At 35.7% G+C, this 26,539-nt stretch overlaps 2 protein-coding genes across 2 annotated transcripts in view; one reads left to right on the top strand and one right to left on the bottom strand.

Moving 5' to 3' along the window:
* GDI2 (GDP dissociation inhibitor 2) overlaps positions 1–7,092 on the top strand; it is a 35,964-nt gene extending 28,872 nt beyond the window's left edge. The window contains exons 7-11 of the mRNA XM_036758900.1: positions 2,337–2,436; positions 3,944–4,115; positions 5,404–5,548; positions 5,951–6,005; positions 6,093–7,092. Of these exons, the coding sequence (XP_036614795.1) occupies positions 2,337–2,436; positions 3,944–4,115; positions 5,404–5,548; positions 5,951–6,005; positions 6,093–6,239 (619 nt within the window). The 3' untranslated portion in view covers positions 6,240–7,092. The remainder of the gene's footprint in view (positions 1–2,336; positions 2,437–3,943; positions 4,116–5,403; positions 5,549–5,950; positions 6,006–6,092) is intronic.
* A 1,388-nt stretch (positions 7,093–8,480) lies between these two features.
* Positions 8,481–26,539, bottom strand: part of TASOR2 (transcription activation suppressor family member 2) — a 104,604-nt gene continuing 86,545 nt past the window's right edge. Inside the window, 6 exon segments of the mRNA XM_036760699.1 lie at positions 8,481–9,233; positions 10,067–10,178; positions 12,114–12,295; positions 13,797–13,902; positions 14,737–14,890; positions 23,739–23,864. Of these exon segments, the coding sequence (XP_036616594.1) occupies positions 9,230–9,233; positions 10,067–10,178; positions 12,114–12,295; positions 13,797–13,902; positions 14,737–14,890; positions 23,739–23,864 (684 nt within the window). The 3' untranslated portion in view covers positions 8,481–9,229.

The following is a 26,539-nucleotide window of genomic DNA, read 5'->3' as shown; positions in this document are numbered from 1 at the left end:
TATATGTCTCATTTTTCACCTTTCATTCTCTGTAAGGAGGTACGGGTAGCATATGTTACCAGTCCTCTGGTATCATGCTTGGTCATGGCATTGACTAGAGTTCTTAAATCTTTCAAAGTTGTTTTTCTTTATAACGTTCTCCTTGTATAAATTGTTTTCTTACTCAGCTTCACATTGCATCACTACCCAGGATTTTTTGAAATTACCTGTTTCGTAATTTTTGTTATAGTTCAGTAATAGTCCATTTACGTTCATATATCACAATTTGTTTAGCTGTTCCCAATTTGATGGGCACCCCTTTAGATTCTAGGTTTTTGCTTTTTTGTTTTACTTACAATTCTCTCACCAGGATCAGGATTTTTTTGTAACTATTCCCTCCCCGATATTATCCCCTCTCTTAAGCCCCCATCTCCTCTTGGTTTTGTTGAGTTTGATGAATTTCTACACCAAACTGTTTACTTTTATTCATCTTTCTTTTATCTGTTTTGGATAAGATTGGGGTTCACCTGGTGCCCACTCCACCCTGCCCTTGTTCCATGTTTGTATACTCTTTTTTTCACACCTCAGTTATGAGAAATGCCACTGTATTTCTTTTATTTTCCCTTCTCTGTCAATCCTTTTCAAACTCTCAAAACAGAAGCAATGTATCCCCAGGACCTCTCTTTCTTAATTCCCTTTGAAGATGTTAAGGTTCTGAAGGGATAGTTGTTTCTTCTCTATGTTAGCACTAAATCATCGTATGGAACAAATAAATTTGCCTTTCTGAATTTCTCTGGATTTTTGTGTTTGTATTTCAAAGTTCCTACTCAGTTCTGGTCTTTCCTTAAAAATATCCAAGAGTTCTCTATTCCACTAATGGTTCCTGTAAGATTATACTCAGCTTTTCAGGATAAATTATTCTTTTCCTTTTGGAATATTGTATTCCAAAATTTCCCATTTACATTAGAAGCTGCCAGGTTTTTTGTGATCCTGACTCTGGTTCCTTGGCACTTTAACTGCTTATTTCTGGCCACTGTAGTATTTTTTCTTTGACGTAGGAGCTCTAAATTTTTTTATGTCATTCCTAGTAGTATTCCTTCTGGAGTTCCTTTTAGGAGGCAGTCGTTGGATTCTTTCTGTCTTTGCCCTCTGGTTCTAATTGATCTGGCCAGTTTTCATTTAATGGTTTCTTGAAATACAGTATCTAGGATTTTTTTTTTTAAATCATAGTTTGCAGGAAATACAGTGATCCTTAAATTATCTCTCTCTTACCTGTTTTCCAGGGCAGTTTTTGATACCAGTCATCTTACCTTTTCTTGGATTTTGTTCTAATATTTTTTTTGCTATCTTATAGATCCACTGATTTCTGTTTGTTCTATTCTAGTTTTCAGGAAGTCCACTTATTTGGTAAGATTTATCAATTTCTCTTCTAAACTCTTCTCCTTTCAATTTTTTTCTCTAAAGCTTTTAATATTTTATTTCTAGCTTCATGTCTTCTAGGTATTAAAGTAGTCCTTATGGAAAAATCCACTTTTCCTTTTGCATCTCTGCTTATGGTTTTTTTTCCTCTTGAGGAGATCTTTAGATCTATAATACTTTTTTATACTAGTTGGTGTCTTCTTTGGCTTACTCATCTCCAGCTTTATTTATTTAGGGCTTTGTACTGCTTTTGGTTAGGGTGGTCAGCCATGCATGATCTTTTATGGTTCTTTCTGACTCCTTTGCTTCTCTCCCCACCCAGATCTTTTAGATTTAGAGCACTGGATCTTCAGGGCCCTCTTTGATGATGCAAGATGGAGTCCTAGGGACCTCAGAGCCCCTGGGTGCCTGGGCCCTTCTGATCTAAGTGTTGCCAGGCCTCACTGGTCACCACCCACCACTGCTTCTTGAAATCTTGAGGTCTCCTTCCTGGGTCTTTCTCTGGGGTGGGGTAGGGAATTGCAGGCTGTTCATCTCTGGAATCTTTTTGCTCACACTGGGGTGTTTGCCTGAGAAAATGCCTGTGTTGGCTTTGCCACAAGTCCCTTTTCCTATTTCCCTGTGGTTTCTGACTGACTTTGTACAGTTTTAGGGTAGAAGATGTCACTTACTGTAGGTTTTCATTGAATTTCTTCATAATTGTTTGGTCTAGTGTGGATTTCAGCTTTTTGCTGGGGTTGTTATGTGTCTGCTATACAATCTGCTTCTGTTGAAGCAGCCATTTTAAATGTTAAAAGCCTCTATTAACTTTTAAGTCAAAGCCTTCTAGAAGAAAGTGAATTGATGGAAGTTTCCTTCATAAAAGTTATGGAGAGTTTTTATCAGCTAGAACAATTCAAAACTTTTACTGAGGTTTATTTTTTTCCTTTCATTTATAGGCTAAGTGCCATTTATGGAGGAACCTATATGTTGAACAAACCAATTGAAGAAATCATTGTAAAAGATGGACAAGTGATTGGTGTGAAGTCTGAAGGAGAGGTATAGTAGCTTTGGATTTGGGGAAGATACCCGATATATAACAAAATTTAATCATTTGTCAGTACTTATTATCACAGGGTGCATCTGATAACTTCCAGATTGTTCAGGAAATCTGTTTAACACTAATAATAATCATAATAGCTCAGACATATATGGCACTTGAACATTCTGTATGGAGAATTACTGATTATTTTGAACTAGTTAGGCACAAGCCATGAGCACTTAGTCAAATGTCATTGGTTTAATAGCATCTTCAGTACTGATTTCTACTTTACGTCTCTATAGAGTCATAAATTTTGGATGAACTTTAACTGGCAAGTTTAAAGTACTTCCTTACGCAAAGTGCATTCTTGGCACCAAATTAGCTTTTGTTGGGTTTAGTTCTGTTTTTACTTTAGATTTGTCCTGGTGTAATAGAAACAATATTATTTGACTGGAAGTCAGAGGATCTGGATTCCAGTCTCAGCTGTTGAGGTACGTGATCTCTAAGGTCTCTTGCAGCTCAGATACTATGATTTTATAGTTTTGTCAATGAAGTCATTTGGTTAACACTGCAGTAGTTTATACTTGTTTAACATTATGGTAAGGTTATAAGATAGGGTGCTAATCTTAAGTTACTGTCTATAAAATTCTGTTTTGTCACTTGTCCCAAGGTAAATCATCTCTGCAATGTTCTTTTCTCTCGTTATTTAAGCATTTGCTCTCAAGGATCATGTCCAGATAATTTCTCTTATTTCTTGGCTTAGTTGAAGTCTGAGTAAGTGTATTATGTAGGCTAGCCTGCCAGCTTTCATCCAGACTAGGAACAACATGAAGATTTAAGAATTTTTTGTTGTTGTTGTGGCTAATAAGGCTTGTAATGGGAAAGGGGAATTTGTGTGCAACTTTTGCAGGTGGCCAAATGAGACTTTACTCTTACTCTTCTTAAAACTTCATTTTGATACGAATATGAAATGACTTGAGGACAAATGTCATAGTACATAAAATCTTAATTTTTAAATGACTTTTTCTTTTTGCCTTTCATTCTTCTTCGTGTAATGTAGCTAACTAAACCTTTTTTTAGAATTTAATAAGTGATGCTGTAGGAAGCAAGAATTTGTATACTTGTTTATTGGAAACTTCTGAAATGCCATTTGAGTTATATATGTAACAGTTTCCATTTTTTGAGTAGGAACTTTAGGTGTCAAATATTGTTCATACAGTATGATATGAAATTCATATATGTACTAGGAAAAATTGTTAAATTGTTGCCAGAATAGTGCAATGTATTGGAAAGAGTCCTAATAAATCCTTGTTCACTGATTTGCCTCTTGGTTCATTTCCTCATCTGTAAAATAAAAGAATTAGACTAGATGACAACTTTATGCACAATTAACTTTACTTAGAAATACTGTTTTTTCCCAGAGAAAAATTGTCATTGGAACACATTTTAGGAACACTTTTTGAAGTATTAACTAGTGCTTTACTGTGCCGAACAGTATAGTAAGTCAGTCTTCTTTTGTTTCAGATTGCCCGTTGCAAGCAGCTCATCTGTGACCCTAGTTATGTAAAAGACAGAGTTAAAAAAGTAGGCCAGGTGATCAGAGTTATCTGTATCCTAAGCCACCCAATTAAGAACACCAATGATGCCAATTCCTGCCAGATCATCATTCCACAGAACCAGGTCAATCGGAAATCAGGTGAGTTGTAAAGATTTGAGAATGATAAAAAGGTATTGTTTTGGGGGATTTTTGTTTCATTATGGTATTTACATATTTTAAACATGTTACAATGAAGAAAACATAGTTTTTAACATTTAGAAACTTGAAAAAGTTTAAGAATTGGAATTTACAAGTTAAATTTCTATGGAGCTTAGTGAACTCACATCATTTCCCAAACTAATGGCACAGAACCTCCTATGCCAGTTTTTGTCTTGTTACTTAACTTGGTTTTATTTATTTGTATGGAAACTGTATGTCATTCATTAGCAGTTTTCTTACATGATAAAATTGACAAAAAAGTGGATGGCATCACATCTGGCTGACATTGATGTATGATTGTGTTGAGTGGAAAAAAAGGAAAACAGTTTGGTAGAACCAATAAGTTAAAGTTCTCACCTCTAGAACCAGTAAGTTAAAGTCCCCACCTCTTCAAATTAGGGAGGGATCTGATTTGGGTCCAATTTGGTCACAGTTCAACATTCAGATTTGATTTTTGTTGCCCTTTCTGTTTATGGCATTATAGGTGTTGATTTTTTTATACACATTGTTTTACTGCCTATCTGCATCCATTCATATGTTGTTTGTAGTCTTAATACTCACTTCTTAAACCACAGTATTATCCCATTACATGTGCCATTTATTTAGTGTCCAATTGACAGACACCTGCTTTTTTCCAGTTCTTTGCTAGTACAAAAAGTACTGCAAAACTAATCTATCTTTTACTGTTGGGGTATATGCATAGCCCTAGACTCTCACTTCTAAGACATTTTGGTTACTTTCTTACCAAAGTTGCAAGTAATTTATTATCCTAGAGAACTGCTTGGGACAGTGAGGGAGTGAGTAGGTGACTTGCCCTAGATTAAAAAAAAATTTAACTTCTAAAAAAAAGAAATTACTAATTTTTATGCTTAACAATTAAGGGGTACCAGTGTATACTTTTTTTCCTTGTAAGAAATCACATGATTTTAAAACTAGACAGGATCTTAAGATAACTACTCAGGCCTCTGTTTTTAATTAAGACAGACTCACAGAAATAAAGTGATTTTGCCCAAGATCACACAGCTAGATAAGAGATATAGGTAGGATTAGAACATGAGCCTTGACTTCGTGTTCCTTTGCATGGCACTACGTTAGGCTAAAATACTGGCTCTGTAGATATATACTAGTCAAGAAGTTTAAAGTGTAAATGATGAAGAAAATACATGATTTAAAATTAAACACCCAACACTTTAAAATGTAGAAAATGAGCTTTAATGGTTTCTTGTAGATATCTACGTTTGCATGATTTCTTCTGCACATAACGTGGCTGCACAAGGAAAGTATATTGCCATTGTTAGTACTACTGTGGAAACCAGAGAACCTGAGAAGGAAATCAGGCCAGCATTAGAGCTTTTGGAGCCAATTGAACAGAAGTAAGTGTCTTATTTATATGATTGTTCCCATTGATTGAAAAGCAGATCCTAGTTATTAATTCTGCCTCTCATCTTGGTTCCAGAGGAAGTTGCTAAATAGACACTTTACATGGAGAATATCTAATTCCCTTGCCCCTTGACTTTGTGGCTTGGGTTTTTACCTTCATTAGAAAGGTAATGATTTTTTCAAGGCAAAGCCTTCATTGAAAGTGGTGTCCCCATGTTTCCTCTTCAAATGTATTGAATATTTCTGGTGCCAAGTAATCTTGGGAGCATTGTACTGTTCATTCAGCAAACACTTAAGTGTCCTATCATGTGCTATGCCCTGGGATTAGATACAAAGGTAAATAAAATGTGTTCCTTGCCTCATGCAACTTACATCCTGATCCGTTATCTTTTCAGATTTGTTAGCATCAATGATTTGTATATTCCAACTGATTTGGGAACAGAAAGTCAGGTTAGTATTGGGATGGGGCTTTGTAAATTTGGGCTTTCCTAGGAGGCATTTCAGAATCATTTAAGTTTTTCAACTTTATTTCTCCAGATCTTCATTTCCCGCACTTATGATGCTACAACTCACTTTGAGACAACTTGTGATGATATTAAGGACATCTACAAGAGGATGACAGGGTCTGAGTTTGACTTTGAAGAAATGAAACGAAAGAAAAATGACATTTATGGGGAAGACTAATAGCAGTAATATGCTCATATCCAATTAGGAGAAATTTAAATTTCAGCTAATACAGAGTTATATCAAGAACCTAATGAACATTATATGAAATCAATATTGTATGGCCTGCTTTTGTAATCACTTCTTTGAGATTGAAGAGTACTATGCCCCTAAATGTTCCCACCCTCTCCCCCCCTTTAATATCATGTATTACTGTCTTTCTCCTGGGATGACTGTCAGAAGTGACAGATTGCTAACATTATGTTCAGTTTCCCTGAGTGTGTGCGCGTGCGTGTAGTCTGTGTGTTTTTAAGGGAAAGCACAGTTTAAACATACACTCGCTGAGGCAGAAAAACAACTTGATACAGTATTTGTATCTTTTAAGAGTATAGCCTTTTCAACTGTATGCTTATTGGGCTCGTGTTGATTCTATAAGTTCATGTGCTATCTGTTTTCTTAAACATTAAGAAAACTCTTAATTGAACACTTCAGTGCTGGGCAGCATCCCTCCAAGTCCCATAACCTTCGGTTTTAGTCTCATGTCAAGTAATATGACAGTGCCCAAATATCATAGTCATTAGTTGTGGGCATAGATTTCTAACCCAGCTTTAGCTTTTGAAACTATTTACATAATTTAGGAGAGGCCTGTGTGCCTAAAAGCTCTTTTGGTGTTCTAATCTAATGAAACTGGTAAAAAAAAAAAAGTTAACAATAGCAGGCAAGATGTGAAAGTACCTTCTATACCCCTGGCTTTTTGGATGGACCAAACCACAATGCAGTATTAATTTGACAGAGCCTCCAGGTCCATGATGTTTCATAAAATGGCTCTAAATGATTTCTGTACTGCAAAGTAAAGCCAAATTCTGGAAACCAGTACCTGTTTATTGGTCTGTTTGCTTCCCACAGTAACTAAGGTTGTCATTGGCCAGACCTGCTGACTTTTTGCATTCTCGTGAACACACACACACCCCCACAACCCCGCAGAAGTGTTTATATTTGGAGGTAAAAGAACTCTTTTGTTGGTCCAACTATATAGGATTTGATTCCTCTTTCATGTGACTCAGCGTAACTGATTGTAAAATTCCTAAGTGGCCACCATTTGTCTAAAATTATCTAGTTTAAGGGGAAAGAATCAATTTGTGTAAGTTAGTTAACACAATAGAAAAATAGGTTTTCGTTTGCTTCCAGAATATCTCCAGAAGAATTAGTAGTTAAGGGAGGAAAGACTGACCTGTTCCTATAGCCTTCTCCAATGAGTACACTAAATTTCATGCTTTTAGCTAAATGCCACCTTAGAAGGTAGGGAGAGCCTGCTTAAAGGGGATTGGTTTAGAACAGGAATGCATAATTAGGAAGGCTGGAAGGGAGAAGATTGCCAAGTGATCGCTCTGCTGTGAGAAATCTGGGTAGTGAAGGCTCATTTATTTTATTTGGGCATAGCTGTAGTTAAAGGAATGCTAACAAAAAGTGGTTGGTAGGAAGAGTATGACATGGAAGCTCGGGACTTCCCTTTTCCAGTAGTCTTCCTCCCACCTCAAGAAAGAAGTTGACTATAGTTAACTCTTAATTTTTCTGTCAAGAGCTCAGTTGGCTCTTTGCTGCCTGTAAGCCTAAAAGTGGTCCAAAGCCACTGTTTTATAATGAATCATTTGAGTCATGTCATGTATGGAAGAAAAAACAACAGACAAGTTAAAAAGTGCCTGGTAAATTCATGCAACTACAGTTGTGGAACACATATTACCTGTGGAAGGAAATAAAACCACACTCCCCCAAAATTTTCTTTTTAGGGACAGTGGCACTGTTAATAATGGTCCGAAGAGCAGTGTTTAAGTGCTACAAGATTTTCTTTTTATTATTGAGGCAACATGTTGGTTTCACATGTTCCTTGTCACTTGTGTAAACATAAGCAAGTCACCTCTCAAAAATATAAATTATAGAAGGCTACAGGGACCCCAATCCTTGAAGTAAAACAACATGAAATCTGGCAGTAGCCAGTAAAGAAATGGTAGTGTTTTATTGGCCAACGGGTAGCTATATCCGTTATTAAACTAAACATTGGACCTGGGGCACAAAATACCTAAATCTGGATTCCTTGAAAATCCAGTATTCACTGTAGTGAAGTTACACAAAACTTTTTATGTGGAATATGAGAAAATACTTATAAAGAGCAATTAACACCAACATTTAAAAGAAAGTCCTAATGGGGATTGTTTTTGTTTTTAAATATTACTATTATTAGTTATAAAATCATTCAGGGAAAAATATTTTATTTGTTTTTATTTTTTAAAAATTAGGTATAAAACCTATCTTCCAAATAGATACCACATCTTAATACAAAGTTTCTGTTTAGCTTCGAAGTGTTCAAAGACTACTATAGAAATTTCTGAAATACCATAAACATATGATTACTATTCCTCAGAATATTAACGGTGTAGTGAGCTATTTACAAAAACTGAACAACTGCAAATAGGTACCATTTAGGAAAAAAAAAATTAACTTCACGTAGTGTAGCAGTAGACTAATACATTTAGGTTAATTTTCTACAAGATGGGTAAAGTGTATAAAAAGAATTTCAGACCATAACATGTACTACTTATGCCTTATTTACATATACAACCATAAAAAATACACTTGTTAAAATGGACTTTTACATTAGTTTTCCAACTTGTAGCCTTTCAGTAACATTTCCCTATTTTTCACTTTAATAATGTATGCTACTAGCTTTAAAAGGCATCCTGTTTAAAAATAATTTAAAAACCTATAATCCAAAGCTTAACAATTAAGTCTACTGTGCCATTCTGAAATAAATCACATTTCAGCAGACTATATTGAAAGGAAAATGATCCTCTAAGGATGTCTGCATTATAATGACAAATTTATAGTGTAAGTGTGAAAAGTGGATTCATTTCTTCCTGAAGGTAACTGTTTGAGGTTAGGGAGGGCAGAACAGGAAGAGGGAATTATTTCATCACTGTTGTTAGTCCTAGAAGTCATCAGAACTGGTACTTTCATCACCTAAGACAAAGATAAAATTCATAATGATTAACATAACTAAAACAAAGTGACCCAGAGCTAGACAAATTTGTGTACTTCTATAACAAAATAGATCATTCTAGAAATCCAGGTCAATGAAAACAACTATCATTGAGATAAAAACATGCAATCTTGGACTGGTTGAATATACTTTTGGAATTCCTGTTCATGGTGAAAGCAACTGTTATTGGTTCCTCTAACTCCTAATGGACTTTTAGAAGATGTCATTTGGGGGTTCGTAAAAATTTACACCTATATTTATGGTTTGCAGCCTCCACCAGAATTTACTCCCCTTGCCTTACTGTGTGTTTTGTTATTGTGAGTTTTCAAAGTCTATGCCAGCAGAACAACAAGTTCATTCTAGCAGCTAGTCAAGTCACCACCAAACTGATTAAAGGAAGATGATATATTTGAAAGGAAGATGATATATTTGAAGACCTAAGTCACAAAGGGGTTGCAGTATGCATTTCTGGAAGGAGAATCTACACTAATGAGATCATTCAAGAACTGAAATATAGCTTATATGCTTGTTTTCACAATCCCCATGAGACAATGGAAGCATTTTTCTCATGCAGATGAGGAAACTAGAATGGAATTATAAGCAAGTTGCCCAAGTGGCAATTTTAACCAGATTTCTACAATTGTTCTGGTTTTCTTAAGATGTGTGTGTCTGTATGTGTATTGGTTTTCTTAAGATGTGTGTCTATGTATGTGTATATGTGTGTAGCACTGATTTTTGTATTTATTGTATGTTTATAATGATGTTTAATCATGCAAGGTAGATAGAAAAATCTATAACAAAAAATTATACTTACCAATAGGTTGCCTCAAATGGAGCTGCCTTTTGTACAATTCCAGCAAAGTTATTTATATCAGTAACAAGGATTCCACTATTTTCAAATATCTCTCTGGAGGTATTGAGTTTATCTATTTAAAAAAAAATCAAAATCACTAATTACTTGGTTGCTAAAAAGATCACTAATGCAAGTTCAGGTGCTGTTTCTAGCCTGCTGCCCCTTGCCCCGTCCCTATCCCCTTCCTCAGGCAGTGACTGGAAGCAGTCTTATGGGTAAATAGTAAACACAAGAATTCACAGGATGCAAAATCCAAGAAAGAAGCAGCAGTAAAATGGCTCTATGTACAAATGCACATTGTGGGTAACAAGCTAAATGAAGCCTGAGGCTTGTCATGAAACTCATGACAAGTATGGACTCTTCAAGGGTAAATCTTATTCAAAGAAAACAATAGGTTAAAAAGGGGATGGCAGCATTATATATTAAGATACTGTCATGTAACAATATCAATGTCATCCAGGAAGCAAAGGAGGGAAGCCCTGAGATAAAGATCAATGAAGGTTGTCAGTGTGTAATACAGATGAGAAATTTGGAAAACCACAAACCTGGCACAAAGGCATTAATAACATAGGGCTTCAATTATCAGGCCATATGCTGGAACTCTACAATGCATAACAGCTCACCATTTCCTGACTTCTCTTAAAAACAATGTAAGGAACTGTGATTTGTATGTAACTCTAAAGAAGAGGCAGATTAGGTTACTAGGGGGTTGAAGGAAGGGAGAGGTGACCACCCTCATAAGAGTTTATGATGGAGGAGAGGAAAGTGGGTAGTGTTGTACTTGGAAGAACAAAGGGTTCAGAGAAGTCAGAGTTCAGAGAAAGGTTAAGATTCCATGGTTTAAAAATACTCCATGGGAAGTTAGCCCAGAGAAATGGGAAATTCTCAAGAATTAAATTCTGAAGACAATAAGGGACTTCAGATGATGAGGATCTTTAAGAAGACCAATACTAGGGACTCAGCAACCAGCTTACATTTCTAAAAGTATGAATACAAAAACATAGCTGGTCTCAGCAGTGCTATGTCTTAACATGAATTGGGCAATGAAAAAACTAAAGAAAACATTTTTAAGAGCTCTATGGGGAAGAAAAAGATTTGAGGACAGGACTACTTTTTGGTGTGGATGGGATATTAAAGGATGCTAGGAAGTACTGTTCAATTCCTTCCTCAGAAATGCTGAGGAAAATGATCTCTGGACCAGAAAGGACAGAACAAAACCAAAAATGGTAAATGGAGTTGAGGCCAATGATGTCAACTTGGAAGAAAATGCCTCATGGTCAATAACTAACATTTTTGTTAAGAATTTGGATTTATTCTCTTCTACAAAGGAAAAGATCTAGGAGAAGCAACATAGCTTCAATTATATGAATAAAGCTGGGGAAATGGAAAGAGATATGAATAGCATTTTTTGGCCCCTGAGTATAGAGTAATGAGATACAAGTTGCAAAGACTGAGATTTAAGCTTGAGATAATGAAGAATTTTTAACAATTTAAGTAATCCAAATGTGGAATGGTGCAGTGGGTTCCCTCTTCACAAGAAGTCTTCAAGCAAAGGACAGATGATCATTTGCCGGGTATTGTAGAATGGATTCTTTTGCCTGTATATGTTGGCCTAGATATCGATCTGCTGAGGTCTCTACCAACTCTTGAGAATGTTTCTGATTCAGATTCTTGAGAAATACCACATGGAACTGCTCTAAAAATAAAGTGGCAAACTTGGAAATATAACAGAAGTAGTTCATTAAATGTAGTGAAATGAAAAACTACCAAATTTAAATATGAAGAGCCATTATGTGCATACAAACTAAAAATGGGCAAAACCCTATTTTGTATGTCACAGGAAATTACTGAATATAAAACATTCAGCATTTATTCATACCATTAGTAATTAGTGTAAATATTATAAATATATATGGCCCAATATAAACTTACAAACACTTGCTAAGTATCTTGGCATTCTATCAAGTATAATGGGATGGCAAAAGGCAGATTTTAACCAGTCATTTACCTGTTAGATACACAGCAAACCTGGCATTGATGTGCAGAACTTGTAAGTTCAGTAGACATTTCAAATATTCAGATTTTGTCGGTGATTTGGAATCACACTGGTGATAATGAAGCACTTCAATGATATTTGCACTCTGGTATGATTTCAATATTAAATTCTTGCTATGAGCAACTGAATCTATTCTGGAAAAGAGTAGAAATGTTAATTATTTAATTTAGCTGAGACAAAAGAATATGTAACCTAAAAACTATACATTCATGTTACATATTTCATTTCTGAGTTTTTTTTCTTTTTGTATATGTTTATATTCTAACTTAACATTACTAAACTGCCTCAGACATTTAAATTCCCAAATCATAATGACTACTCTTTGCTCTAAGGTTTACAAAATGATTTCCTCATAATGAACCTGTGAGGAAAGTTGTTCAGTTAGTTTCGTGGCTTTTAAGTTGTTTCAGTTGCGTCAGACCCTCTGTGAGACTTTCTTTGCAAAAATATTGGAGTAGGTTTGCCATTTCCTTCTTCAGCTCATTTCAAAGATGAGGAGACTGAGGCAAACAGAGTTAAAGTGACTTGCCCAGGGCCACACAGCTAGTAAGTATCTGAGGCTAAATTTGAACTCAAGTCTCCCTGACTCCAGGGTGGCACTCTGGATAGGGTGCCGTCCCAGGACTCCAAAAGTCAAAGAGCCTTAAGAAGAACAATGCTTCTAGCCCAGTGCCCTTGGCCATCATCCTGTAGTGACAACTGTTGATGCAGTCTGGCAATTGCTCCTGCAGGTGTCAAAGTTATGGTTACTGAAGAACCACAAAGGAAAATTCTTGCCATCAATGTCCTTGGTACTCCAAATGGTTCACTATGAGAAATGTAATGATTTTATTAAAGGAAGTAACATTAAAGAAGAGGCACTGAAGTCTGCTTTGCTGCTGCATCCTAAGGACCATGGGCTCTTTCCATCTGACCTGATGTTGAATTTTCCATGTGTTGTCACCCCCATTAGAGTTTGAGTTCCATGAGAACATGGACTGTCTTACTTTCCTATTTGCATCTCTGGCACTTTGCATTTACTAAATGCATTTGCTTGTTCATTTATTCAGACTTCTCTCCAAAACTGTTCAAGAACCCAGCTTAATTTGCTCCTGCGTGACTAAAAATCTTTTTATTTTTTTGGTGTGAGGGGGAGAGGAAGGAGAAGAGAATGAAGGTGGTGGTGGTGACAATGGCTTAGCAGAAGTACTTGGTTACAGCAAAGGATTGCTTGAAGAATGGGAAAAATTTATGTCCCGACCAGTGACATGTTTCAATTATTTTTGTATGTTAAATAATTTAATTCTACTTGTTAAGAACACAGCAGGTACTTAATAAGTGCTTGCTGAATTATTCAATACTAGAGCTAGAAAGGAATATATTACTACCCTTCAAGTAGGTCCACATGCAAACTGTCTCTCGTACAGGGTTTGTTCTTCACTAGGAAGCAGACATCTTCCAACATTACTGCTGAGGTTGTGGCAATAGTCACATACCTTGGCATTTCCATTCAGGATGTTAAAAAAAAAAGGGGGTAGAAGAAGACATAAGTCTGATGACTCCTCAATAAAAGTGCTTTCTCTTGGTCTTAGTACAACTGAAGATTCCAGAATGGATTTTTAGTTTGTAAGAGAATGAAAACTCAAAGAGCCTTACCTTACATCCTCTTTTAGTTTTTTACTTTCTTTATAATGAAGTAACCATTTCCACCTTCCATATGCATTTAGTTTTTCCAAGATTTTGACAATTTCCTTTAGCTGAACTGTAAAAAAGAATTTATCAATTTCAACGAAAAACAACTGTTGGGCCCCAAATCCACTTATCCCAGCTTCCAAGAAGTACGTACATCTCTAGGTTTGTCTGAATATCATTAACATCACCTTTGGACTTAGGATAGTGGCTGCCAACCCTACGCATGTGTCCTATGCAAATGCATACTGCATTTCAAATACACATTTTAATTTACTGTCCTTGAACTATACGCCAACCCCCTGACACTATGACATGTATGGGGAAGGGGAGGCACAATAGTGACAGGAATATTTTATTCATTAGCATCTGAAATGCTGAGCTACTATAAAGCATACAGGAAGCAAAATGCTTGGATCCTGGATAATTCACCTTCACGGGAGGCCGTGTTATTGCATCTATAAATATACACTATATGCCTATGAGACAGACAACTGCCTAGGACCCAGTCTATCTTTGTGGATGCTTTTGTCCTTCTTACATTATACTTTTAAAATCTTCTAATCTTAGGTAAGTCAATATCTTTGTAGAAACACATACAATTATTAAGAGACTGGGACTTAGTAGCCAGAACAGGGTGACTATAACAGAGACGACTTTATCCTGGTTAATGTGTTCTTCCATGAGCATTCTATATCATAAAAGTATGTGAGGATCCAAACAAATTCTCTTTATTCTAACAGAATTTAGTAACCCATGACAAGATTCTAATATATCAGTGAAAGTTGGAGTGATCATAAAAATTGATTCCTTTGGACTGCACTACATCTGGCATCCTGCCTGAGTGCCAACTTTCAAGTAAACTATCTACCTGAGTTCCAAAGAAAGAGAAAAAAAAAAGACAAACCTAATGTTACAGCTTCTAATACTTTGTCATCAGACACCACAAAGCCTCCTGTACGAAACAGCTCCTGATGGGTACCATCCAGGATATCTCCTGGGCTGTCAACTCCAGCAAACATGACACTGGAGAACTGCTTCAGTCTCAGCAAGGAAGGAATCTGTCCAAAATAAAATGACCATCTAGTAAAGGAAAATCCATGGGATTTTGTTCACTGAAACACATTTTTTCACTTGGCCATTTTTTCCATTATCTTCTGTGCTATCCCAGTTGTTAATGTTTTCTCCTTCCTCAAATTACTGTCCAAATTTGTTACTTATCCATATGTATGCTATATGCCCTTGCATGGAGGACAAGAACAATTTCATATTTTTAAAAACTTGTAATCCTAAGAACGTTGCTGAGATGACAATCCTCTTCATTTAAGTTGGCTATTTTAAAGGAAGTGTACCACAATCTGGAGGTGCTTTGTGAAAAAATGAAAGGCCACAAACTAAAATGTAAGTCATCAAAGCAGGTATGTGAACTGCAAAAGCAGAAAGACAGGAAATGTTGAGGTTGTCAAATTAATCATGACAAACCACCCTGACAAAAGGCATGAGAAGTAATTGGCTGTGTCATCCAGCTGCTCATTTCTATTTCTCTATCATAATCTGGCACTCTCATGTTATAGTAGACTGATGGTTTGTGTTAAGTGAGCCAGATCTCATTGAAATATAGAATGTGACAGCAAATACATACTTTAAAAGGTTGCAAACACATTATATATTTTAGATAATTAAGAATTAAGTAAATTTTGTCTTTTCTGATGAAAAAAATGAAAGGTTCAGATGACGGCAGGAAAGCAGGGACTCACTGAAGCTTTCCACCAAATCCCTCCAAAGACCTGTAAAAAACGGTTCTGAACAGATTCTAGAGCTACAGAACCCAAGAAATAACAGAAGGAAGCAGGTCTCCAGCCCGATGGCCTGGATGGTCGCTGAGAAGGGTCTATCACACCGTGCTGGGAGTAGAGCACAGCCCAGCGTGGGCTGCACCAGGACAGACGAGGCACTGAGGAGATCGGGTGCAGCAAGCCATAGGGCCTTGAATCACTGAGCTGTGGCAGCTACCAGACTTTTCAACTCACAAACACCAAAGACAACTTAGGTCAGTGAGAAAACTGCTGGAGCAGGGTTAGAGGAGTGGTCGGCTGCAGCCCCAGGGGTGATGGAGGTGGTGCAGCGCAGCGGCTTCAGAAGCAGGAAGCTCCCATGGCTGCTTCCAGAGCTCCAACTTCAGTTGTTTCTGGCACCAGGACTGGTGGGAGGACTAAACTGGCAGACCAGAGTGGGAGTGCAGGGAGCACTTTGCTGGCACAGAGGAAGGGTTCTCTTGCTTTGCCTGCTTGGATCTGGGTCATGGTCCTGGTTGAAGGTTCCTGGGGGAGGAGCGCTGATATGGTAGAGCTTGCCTTGTACAAGTAGCTCTGAAAACAGCAGTACAATGCTGGGGACAGAGCACTTGCCATTCTGAAGCCAGTCATACCCTTACAAAAAACTCAAGGGTCAGGTAGTTGGCTAGGAACACGAACAGGCAGTGAAAGACTCAGACTAATGAATCTCCTTTTGTTGACAAAAAAAAAACAGCCAGAAGAAGTCAAAAAAGTCAAAGAGCTCACATCAAAAGCCTCCAAGGAAAATATGAAATTGGTCTCATGCCATGGAAGAACTCAAAAAGGATTTGGAAAAACAAATAAGAGAAGGAGAGGAAAAATTGGTGAGAGAAATGAGATTGATGCAAGAAAATCATGAAAAACAAGTCAATGACTTGCTAAAGGAGACCCAAAAAAATACTGAGGAAGATAACACCTTAAAAAATAGACTAATGCTCCAAAAAGTCAATGAGGAGAAGAATGCCTTAAAAGGCAGAATTAGGCAAATCGAAAAGGAGGTCCAAAAGACCACTGAAGAAAATACCACCCTAAAAATTAGAATGGAGCAAGTGGAAGCTGTGACTTCATTAGAAATCAAGATATTATAAAACAGAACCAAAAGAATGAAAATTGGAAGACAATGTGAAATATCTCACTGGAAAAACCACTGACTTGGAGAAGAGATCCAGGAGAGATCATTTAAAAATTATTGGACTTCCTGAAAGCCATGATCAAAAAAAGAGCCTAGACATCATCTTTACAGAAATTATCAAGAAAAACTGCCCTGATATTCTAGAACCAGAGAGTAAAATAGAAATTGAAAGAATCCACCAATCGCCTCTTGAAAAAGATAACAAAAACAAAATTCCTAGGAATATTGTTGCCAAATTCCAGAGCTCCCACATCAAGGAGAAAATACTGCAAGCAGCCGGAAAGAAACAATTTGAGTACTATGGAAACACAATCAGAATAACACAAGATCTAGCAGCTTCTACATTAAGGGATCAAAGGGCTTGGAATATGATATTCCATAGGATGATGGAGCCAGGATTAAAACCAAGAATCACCTACCCAGTAAAACTTAGTATAATGTTCCAGGGCAAAATATAGACTTTCAATAAAATAGAGGACTTTCAAGCTTTCTCAGTGAAAAGACCAGAGCTAAATAGAAAATTTGACTTTCAAATACAAGTATCAAGAGAAGCATGAAAAGGTAAACAAGAAAGAGAAATCACAAAGGACTTACTAAAGTTGAACTATTTTGTTTAGATTCCTACAGGGAAAAATGATGTGTATAAATTCATGAGACCTCATTATTAGGGTAGCTGAAGGGAATATACATACATATACATAGGTGTGTGTGTGTGTGTGTGTGTGTGTGTGTGTGTGTGTGTGTATCAGGTCCTCACAAAGGCAGAGGGGGCAGGTGAGGGGGAATGAGTGAATCTTGCGCTCATCGGATTTGACCTGAGGAGGGAATAACATACACACTCAAATAGGTATCTTACCCCACAGGAAAGGAGGAAGGAGATAAAAAAGGGGGGGGGGGACGATAGAAGGGAGGGCAGATGAAGGAGGAGGTAATCAAAAGCAAACACTTTCAAAAAGGCACAGGGTCAAGGGAGAAAAATGAATGAAGGGGGACAGGATAGGAGGGAGCAAAATACAGTTAGTCTTTCACAACATAAGTATCGAGGAAGACTTTTGCATAATGATACACATGTGGCCTATGTTGAATTGCTTGCCTTCTTAGGGAGGGCGGGTGGGTGTTGCAACAATCCGGCTAGCAGCGGCTGTCGCGGTGTAAAACCAACAACAACCAGCTCACAGAACACTGCAAGCCCAGGTTCTTTTGATCTGCTTTACTAAGGAAAGCACTGTTAAGGGGTTAACAATCTCAATTTAATCCAACATACAAATATCATTCATTCAGCTCAGGGGGAAAATCCAGCACCCTGAGCTTCAGAGCAAATACAAACAAATTACAAACATCAACAGACAGACCTTGTCTGATTCAAATCTCAATTCTTAGTTACCAGAGTTTAACAAAGTCCGAACATCTGGGTTTACAAGCTGGAGGGCTCTTAACTACAGCTGCCCAGAGTCTCCACATTAGTGCGCCACCAAGAGTGAGAGCCCTAAGCAAACAGCTCTGTCTTCTCTTTTTATGCACTCTTTAGCCATCATCAAAAATCATCTGAGCGAGCAGAACTTACGCTCTTACTACTGGCTCTGGAGTTAGCACCTCCCCCTAGGACTTTGAGGGCTTCATGCTCACAAGGCTTAGCACCTAACAGCTAGGGGTTTTGGGCCTACTTGGCAGCAGAAGATATAATCAGACCTCCTTTCATGGGCCCCACCTGGAGCCCCACCTTAGTTACCTAATTTAATCAAGGAGATAAAAGCCAAAACTCCTCAAGGGCACTTGGTTGAATAAGTGCTAAGAGCCCATCTTGATCACCAACACAGTGGGGAGGGAAGAAGGGAGAGAATTTGGAACTCAAAATTTTAAAAGCAGATGTTCAAAATAAAAAGTTGTTTTTACATGCAACTGGGAAATAAGATATACAGGGTGTAGAAATCCATCTTGCCCTACAAGAAAGTAAGGGAAAAGGGCATGGTGGGGAGTGGGGTGACAGAAGGGAGGGCTGACTGGGGAATGGGGCAATCAGAATATATGCCATCTTGGAGTTGGGGGGGAGGGTAGAAATGGGGAGAAAATTTGTAATTCAAAATCTTGTGGAAACCAATACTGGAAACTAAAAATATCAAATAAAAAGGAAAGAAGGAAGGGAAAGAAGGAAGAGAAAGAAAGAAAGAATCTCTCTTTCTGAAAGAAAGAACTGTTCACATTCTAATAGAGGGAGATGATACACTTATCCTCTCAAAACTCTATCATCATCATCATCATCATCAGACATCTTAAGAGAGTTCAATTAAAGGGCCTGGGACTGGTTCTATTTTGTTTTCATGACCTTAAAAAAAGAATGAAAAGGGAGGAGGGGGGAAGCAATACACTAGAGGGGAAAAAGGAGAGGAAAGATGGAGAATATATCACCTCACATAACTGTGGTAGGTAAGTAGAAGACTTTATAAACAAGAAGTGGTGGGGTGAATGGGCAACATTTCAACCCCACTCTCACCTGAACCAGTCAAAAGAGGAAAGAACAGACATACGCACTTGGGCACAGAAATACATTTCACTCAACAGAAAGGAAAAGTGAGAGGCAGAGGGAATAAGAGGGGGAGTAGATTAAGGGAGAGATTAGATCTAAGCATAACAAATTCTAAGGAGGGTAAAATCTTGAAGAGGGGTTAAAAAGAAAGGATAAGAACCTGTGATTGCATGCTGGGTGAAAAAAGGGAGGCAAGGGAGCAGAAGCACCAAACTTGAGTTTCCTCCTCCCTCACTACCATCTAGATGGCAAAGTAGACAGAGCTTGGGCTTGGATTCAGGAAGACCTGAATCAAATCAAAACTAAGACACTCCTTAGCAGTGTAACCCTGGGTAAATCACTTAACAGCTGTTTGTCTCAAGTGTCCTCATCTGCAAAATGAGGATAATAATAGCACCCATCTTCCAGGGTTACTGTGAGGATCAAAGAAAATAATATAATTGTAAAGCACTTAACACAGTGCCTGGCTATATAAATGTTAGCTACCATCATTATTATCATTTATAAAAAGAGGGCAGGAAACAGATGGAAACGTATATGAGAAGATGGAAAAAACACAAAGTTAACAACAATTACTGTTAGTTTCAATGAACTCGCTCATAAAATGGAAAAGAAACTGATTAGAAGGGAGATCCAACAATATGGTGTTTATAAGAAACAAATTAAAATAAGGGGGGGCTGAGGAAAATCTTTTTATGATTCAGCTAAAAAAGTAAAAAAAGAAAAAAAAAAAACCGGAGTAGCAATCATGATCTCCGACAAGGCAACAGCAAAAATAGGCTTAATTAAAAAAGATAAATGGGAAACTATTTTCTTGAAAGGTACCACAGACAATATCAATATTAATTATACAGCCAATGGCATAGCCTCTAAATCCTTAAAAGAAAAAGATAAATTTAAGTTACAGAAAGAAATAGACAGTAAAAATATGATAGTGAGGGACTTCAATTTATCCCTTTCAGACCTACATAAATCTAAACGCAAAACAAAAAAAAGTATAACATCTAATTAGAATTTTTGAAAAATTACTGGTTTATGATATAGCTCCAGAGATTACTGAATGAGAATGTATACACACACCCACAAACATACATATGAACATGTATATGTATATATATAAAATATCTATATCTCAGCTATACATGGCACCTTTATAAATCTGATTGTTAGGGCATAAAAACATCACAAATAAATGCAGAAAAGCAGAAATAATATGCACATCTTTTGTGGACCATGCTGCAACAAAATTATATTCAAAGAATATGAAGAAAAGATTAAAAATTTGAGACTAACATTTCTAAAGAATGGCTATGTCAAAGAACAAATTAAAGAATCAATAATTTTATTAATAATGACAGCAATGAGACAACAATAACTAAGTTTTGGGGAATTAGCTAAAGCAGTCTTTAGAAGAAAATTTTTAATTTCTAAACCTTTTCATCAATAAAAGAGAGAAGAAATAAATCAACAAATAAAAAAACCCCCAAAACTCAAAACCAACAAATTAAAAACCTCCAATTAAATCTCAACACAGAAATCCTAAAAATCAAAGAGATATAACATGACTGAAAGAAAAAACCAACTAAACACTGAATTAGTAAAACTAGGAGCTGTTTTCTATTTTTAAAAAAGTAAAATAGACAAAACATTAGCTAATGTGATTTATAAAAAAGAAAACCAAATAAGGTCAAAAATGAAAAAAGTTCACAACTCATAAAAAAATTACTGGAACCTATTTCAGAACACCAACACTCTAAATGAAATGGATGAGTAGTTACAAAAATATAAATGTTCATTTTAAAATATAACAAGAAAGAGGACTTAGCTCCAATATCAGAAAAAGAAATTGAAGAAGCCATAAATGAACCACTATTTAAAACCACTCCAATACCACGAAAGTTATTTGAAAAAATAGGAAAAGGTATCCTCCCAAATTCCTGCTTTCATACAAATATGTTCTTAATACTTCATACTGCAACCAGGAAGTTTCAAAACAGAGAAAGAAACTATAGACCACTATTCCTAATTAATATCAACCCAAGTATTTTAAATAAAATTTTAGCAAGGAGAATATAGTAATACATTATAAAGACTATAAACTATGATCAGAGTGATTTTATACCAGGAATGAAGGCCTGTTTCCATGTTAGGGAAACAGTAAGCATTGACCACAAAAATAACAACAACAAAAATCTTATTATTATACCAACAGATGCAGAAAATATAAATAAGATACAAGCCTCATTTCTTTTTTTTAAGGTAGTGTAGAAATAAATGGATAAGTCATACCTTTCTAAAACCAAGAGTTTGCAGTTTCTGTAATGAGGAATAAACTAGAAGTCTTTCCAATAAAATAAGGGATAAAGCAAAACTGTCTATTACCATCAGTACTATTTGATAATAGTGCTAGAAAATCCTGGTTATACTAGTAAGAAAAAACAAAAGAAATTAAGGGGATAAGCATAAGAAAGGAGGAAAAAGTACTATAGCTTTTTTGCAGATGATATGATGGTGTACTTAGAAGATTCTCAAGAGTCAACTAAAAAACAATTAACTACTTCAGCTAACTTAAAGGATGTAAAATAAATCCACGCAAACCATCGACATTTCTGTATCTTACCAGCAAAACCCATCAGGAAGAGATGGATATAAAGATTCCATTTAAAATAACTACAGAAATTATAAAATACTTGGGAATCTACTTGACAAGTCATGCAAAGGAAGTATATATGAATACAGATACTCTCTTAACACAAGTAAAGACATCTAAATATTTGGAAAAATATTAATTGTTCAAGAGTAGACCAAGGAAATATAATAAAAATGACATTATATCTAATGGAGGTGATAATCATAAAAAGTCAGCATGTCTTAATTAAGAACAAGTCATTCCAGAACAACTTTATTTACCTAAAAAAAAAAAAATCCAACTTAATTAGGACCTATAAAATCAGTGTAATATATACATAGCTTCCATAGACTTTAACAAAACATTTAATAAAATTTTTAAAGTGATTTTTGTGAACAAAATGGAGTGATGTAGGCTAAATGATAAATAGGCAGTTTTGAAATCAGTTAAATGGCTCTAACCAAAGAACAATCATTAATCATTTGATGTTAATTTGGAAAGAGGTTTCCAGTTGAATGCCCTAGGGATCTGTGTTTGGTTCTGTGCTGCTTGGCATTTTTATCAGTGATTTAGATAAAGGCAAAAGTGGCATACCTTAAAAATTTGTATTATCCGAAGCTAGCACAGATAAATATTACTGGATGACAGAATCAGAATCCAAAGAGAACTTGACAAATTACAACAGCATAATGGCTCTATCAAATTTAGTTAATCTGGGGGGGGGGGGGAGGGGTTTAGATTACAAAGTCAATATGAATCAAGCATGTGATATGGCAGATAGGTATAACATTTGATTCATAAGAGCTACTGGGACTCTGACCTGGATTACCAACCCAAGCTTTTCAAGACCTAATGGAACTGGAATGGAAAACTGGAATGGGCAACTACAGGAATTTTACGTTCAGTTCAATGGAATGACCTAGCAGTTATGAAGATTAGTTCAAGACTTTAATGAGTCATAAAAATTCACCATAATTTTAGATCAGCTTTTAGAAAACAGAAATTATGATGAACCAGCAGGACCGTATTTAAAAAATTATGTAGAGAATTCTATCCCTAGAAAATCTAAGACTAAGAGAGAAGGCTGATAGAAACATATTATTAAGGAATAAAGAAACAACAATCCTGTTATACTTTGCCTTGGATTATATCTGAAATACTGCGTTGGTCTGAGTACCACATTTTAGGAAATACACTGACAAGCTGAAAAGTATCTAAATAAGGGTGAGCATGATACCTAAAGGCTTCCAATTTATGCTATATGATAACTGAGGGAACTGATGTTTTTTTTTGTCTTGGAGGAAGTAAAACTTAGTAGAACTATGAGAGCTGTCTTTAAATATTTAAAAATCTACCACATAGAAGAGGTTAAGACATATTTGAGCAAGCTCCAGAGGGTAGAACCAGGACAATGGGTAGAAGATTCAAAAAGACAAATTTAGACTTGATTTAAAGACAAACTTCCAAATGATAAGAGCTATCCAAAAGTGTGAGGGGCTGCTTCAGGGGACAGTAGGTTTTTTCAATGGCTAGATGATCACATGTTGAGTATGACAGCAAGGGAATTTTTGTTCAGATAGGCTGGCTTTTGAGGTCCCTTCCAATGCTGCAATTCTGTAACTCTGATTTTGCTTTTAAAATTGTTTTATAGTAAGCTATTTTTAAAAAAGATAAAATGAGAAAATGAATTGGAAAGAAAATACTAAAAGCTGGCCAACATCCTGATTATTGTGAAATAAATCAAAATTATTTAAGTCAGTATTCTGTAAGAAATGTTTCTTTAACTTACTTGATGTACATGTGTTGATATGTCCTCATTTTTAATGATGACTACTAATGTTTCAGCCTCCCTGTGCAATGCTTGACAGAAATGCTGGGGTTCAATTTCTTTATGGCCTTCTTTTCTCAGCAGACTCTGAAATACAGGAAAAAAGTCATGTTAGCAAAAATAACATATTTTATTAAAAATAATACAACAGTTTATACAATTTGTCAAATTATGTTCTAGTAAAGAAATATAGCTTTTACTTTTTACTATAGAGTACCTCCAGTGCAATATTTAGAACAATGATGAATGATACTATTAATAAAACAATAACTTTCGATTCAATACCTTGCTGACAAAAACAGTAAGTTTTTTAAAAAGAAAAATTAAAAATTTTATGGCCAAATACATGCTGTCTTCTTCAAAACAGTTACTCTAGAAGACTATCTTTGTTCAAAACATTTTCAGCTTTTTTTTGTTATTGCCTTCATAATACATCGGTTTAAATAACTAGCCAATCTTTAGTTATAATGACATAAAATGATTAATGGAAACATCTAGAAGTTAAAGTTAAATCTGGTGAACAGTATAGGTGCTTAAGCTGGGTACTATTTTTGGTCAAAAAAATTCCATAGAAAGTACACCATGAGCTGAAGCACCAGTGGTAGAGAAGACAATGACCCACAATTCATTTTGCATCTCAAAGAATTTCTCAAACATGGTAGGATTTTTATATTATAGGATTGCAAGGCACTGAGAGATAAATTCAGCCTGCATTCACATCACAGAGATTTAATATCATCATTTGTGCTTTTCAGAATAAGCATTTTCTTGGTTTGGGGACGTTCTAAGTTTTACACAGAAGACTTTGATGCTTTGTTTTCAGGCCATATTTAAGAAACGTCATGTTTCACCACCGGTAACTATTTTGCAAATAAATAAGTAAATAATATCCTATTTTATATAGCTTCCCTTGGAAGAGTAGAATAAATATCTAGTCTTTGTTGTTTCTATTTATCACTCAAAATATAGCACAATGTTTAAGAGAAACTTTCATGTTAAAAGTATTTTCCCCTTCCAGAATAAGCTTTCTTTATCTAAATTTAGCGTTCTGCCCAGTCTCATAGTTAATTTTTCAATACACCAAAACACCGACCTTTCAATTATACTATGGACTGGACAAATATATCATGAATAGAAACAGAGAATTTTTAGTATACAAAGGGAGTTTAAGAAAACATCTATTCCTTTCTTTCTTTCTTTCTTTCTTTTTTTTAAATCAAACAAGGAAATTCAAGTTAGTGGAAGGGATAAAAGACCAGAACCTCTGGGCATCCAAGCCAGTGTCTTAACTTTATGGCTCCTTTATCTTCCCTACTCTTTTTTTCTACATTCTGTACCATCAAAAAATCTCTTCTCAATTTAATTTATTCCCTAATAAGTTTTCTTTATTATGGTAAAGCATCTCACTTAATCGATGTAACTAACCACTTTATTAACCACAGCTGTTAACATAAGACTAACTGGCTGACCTTTAAAGTATCTCCTTAAGCTGAAAATGGTGCAACATGTCCATTTGATCATTTTTTCTCACTTCTACAAATGACATATGAAAATCAGGCTCATTATTCTGTAGTCCTACCTTTCTATACACTGTCCTTGTGAAGTAGGTAGAAAACAATAATTACTGCCATTCCTGATAAGACTTAAAACTTAGAAACCAAGTATCTTGCTTATTATTGATAGACAGTGGAAAAAAGTTGAAAATAAGAGTCATCTATCTTTTAGGGTAAAATTCAAAAAAATAGCCATCTTAGGTGACAATTCAGGTGCTTCTAATGATTACAAAAAATAATCATTAACTTTTCAAAAACAAAGCAACATAAAATTAATTTGATGTACTGTGATTTAGTTTAATTTACTTAATAGAAGAAAATCATTAAATAACATTTTTAGAATTATCACATAATGTGAGGGCATGGTATAGAAACTCTATAAATTATATTATTTACCAAATGTCAGAAAGATAGAAAGGTCCAGGAAAAAAATAGAGGTAGCTCTGCCTACACAAGGGGGAAAAAGAAACAAAAGAACTCTGGGATAAAAATTTGGTTGTCCATAGCATATTAGATGTTAAGTGGAAAAATAAGTTTCTGAGGACAAAAACATTGTTGACTGATTGGCCAGTCTTAAGAGCTATAAAGACAAACCAAGTTCATAGTAATTTAAAAATATAGTTTCCCATTAATGATTGTTACTGCTTCTTTTCACATATAATTCAGGTTTATTCTAAACAAAAAAAGATCTCTTCTACATACTGTTTAATTGTGAAACCATTACTTAAGCATAATAAATATCTCCAATGTTATTCTACTGGACAAAGGGTTAAATCTCTGAGAATCTGGTATGGAGCAAGTGTAACCCCCAGTTTTTATGAATGGAAAGACTGAGGTTGCAGACAAAATGGCTACAAAAAACAAGGATGGTCTGAATATTTAATTTGTTTTAAAAAACCCTAATCTAAAAAAAATCCTAATCTATTTAGATATCTGGTCCCTACAGGTGCCTTCAAAATAACTGAAATGTAAAAAAAAAAGAAGCTGTGTTTCTTATCTTATGTTATACCCAGTCTACATTATTCTTGTAAAGAATAATCTCCGTGAAGTCTGTGCACAGACCTTTCTCTGAAAGGCATACAGAGTGCATGTAAAATACCAGAGTCAGGTCATGAAATACACACTAAGGTGGACATGGATGACTAGTTTATTAGAGAGTCTTCAATAAAAGAAGAACTAAGAAGTTAAATCAAACCTGTAGTTTTCCTA

Source organism: Trichosurus vulpecula, chromosome 5 (genome assembly GCF_011100635.1).
Source record: "Trichosurus vulpecula isolate mTriVul1 chromosome 5, mTriVul1.pri, whole genome shotgun sequence".
Taxonomy (NCBI): domain Eukaryota; kingdom Metazoa; phylum Chordata; class Mammalia; order Diprotodontia; family Phalangeridae; genus Trichosurus; species Trichosurus vulpecula.
Note: the sequence above shows the minus strand (reverse complement) of the source record. Positions and strands in the feature narration are given on the sequence as shown.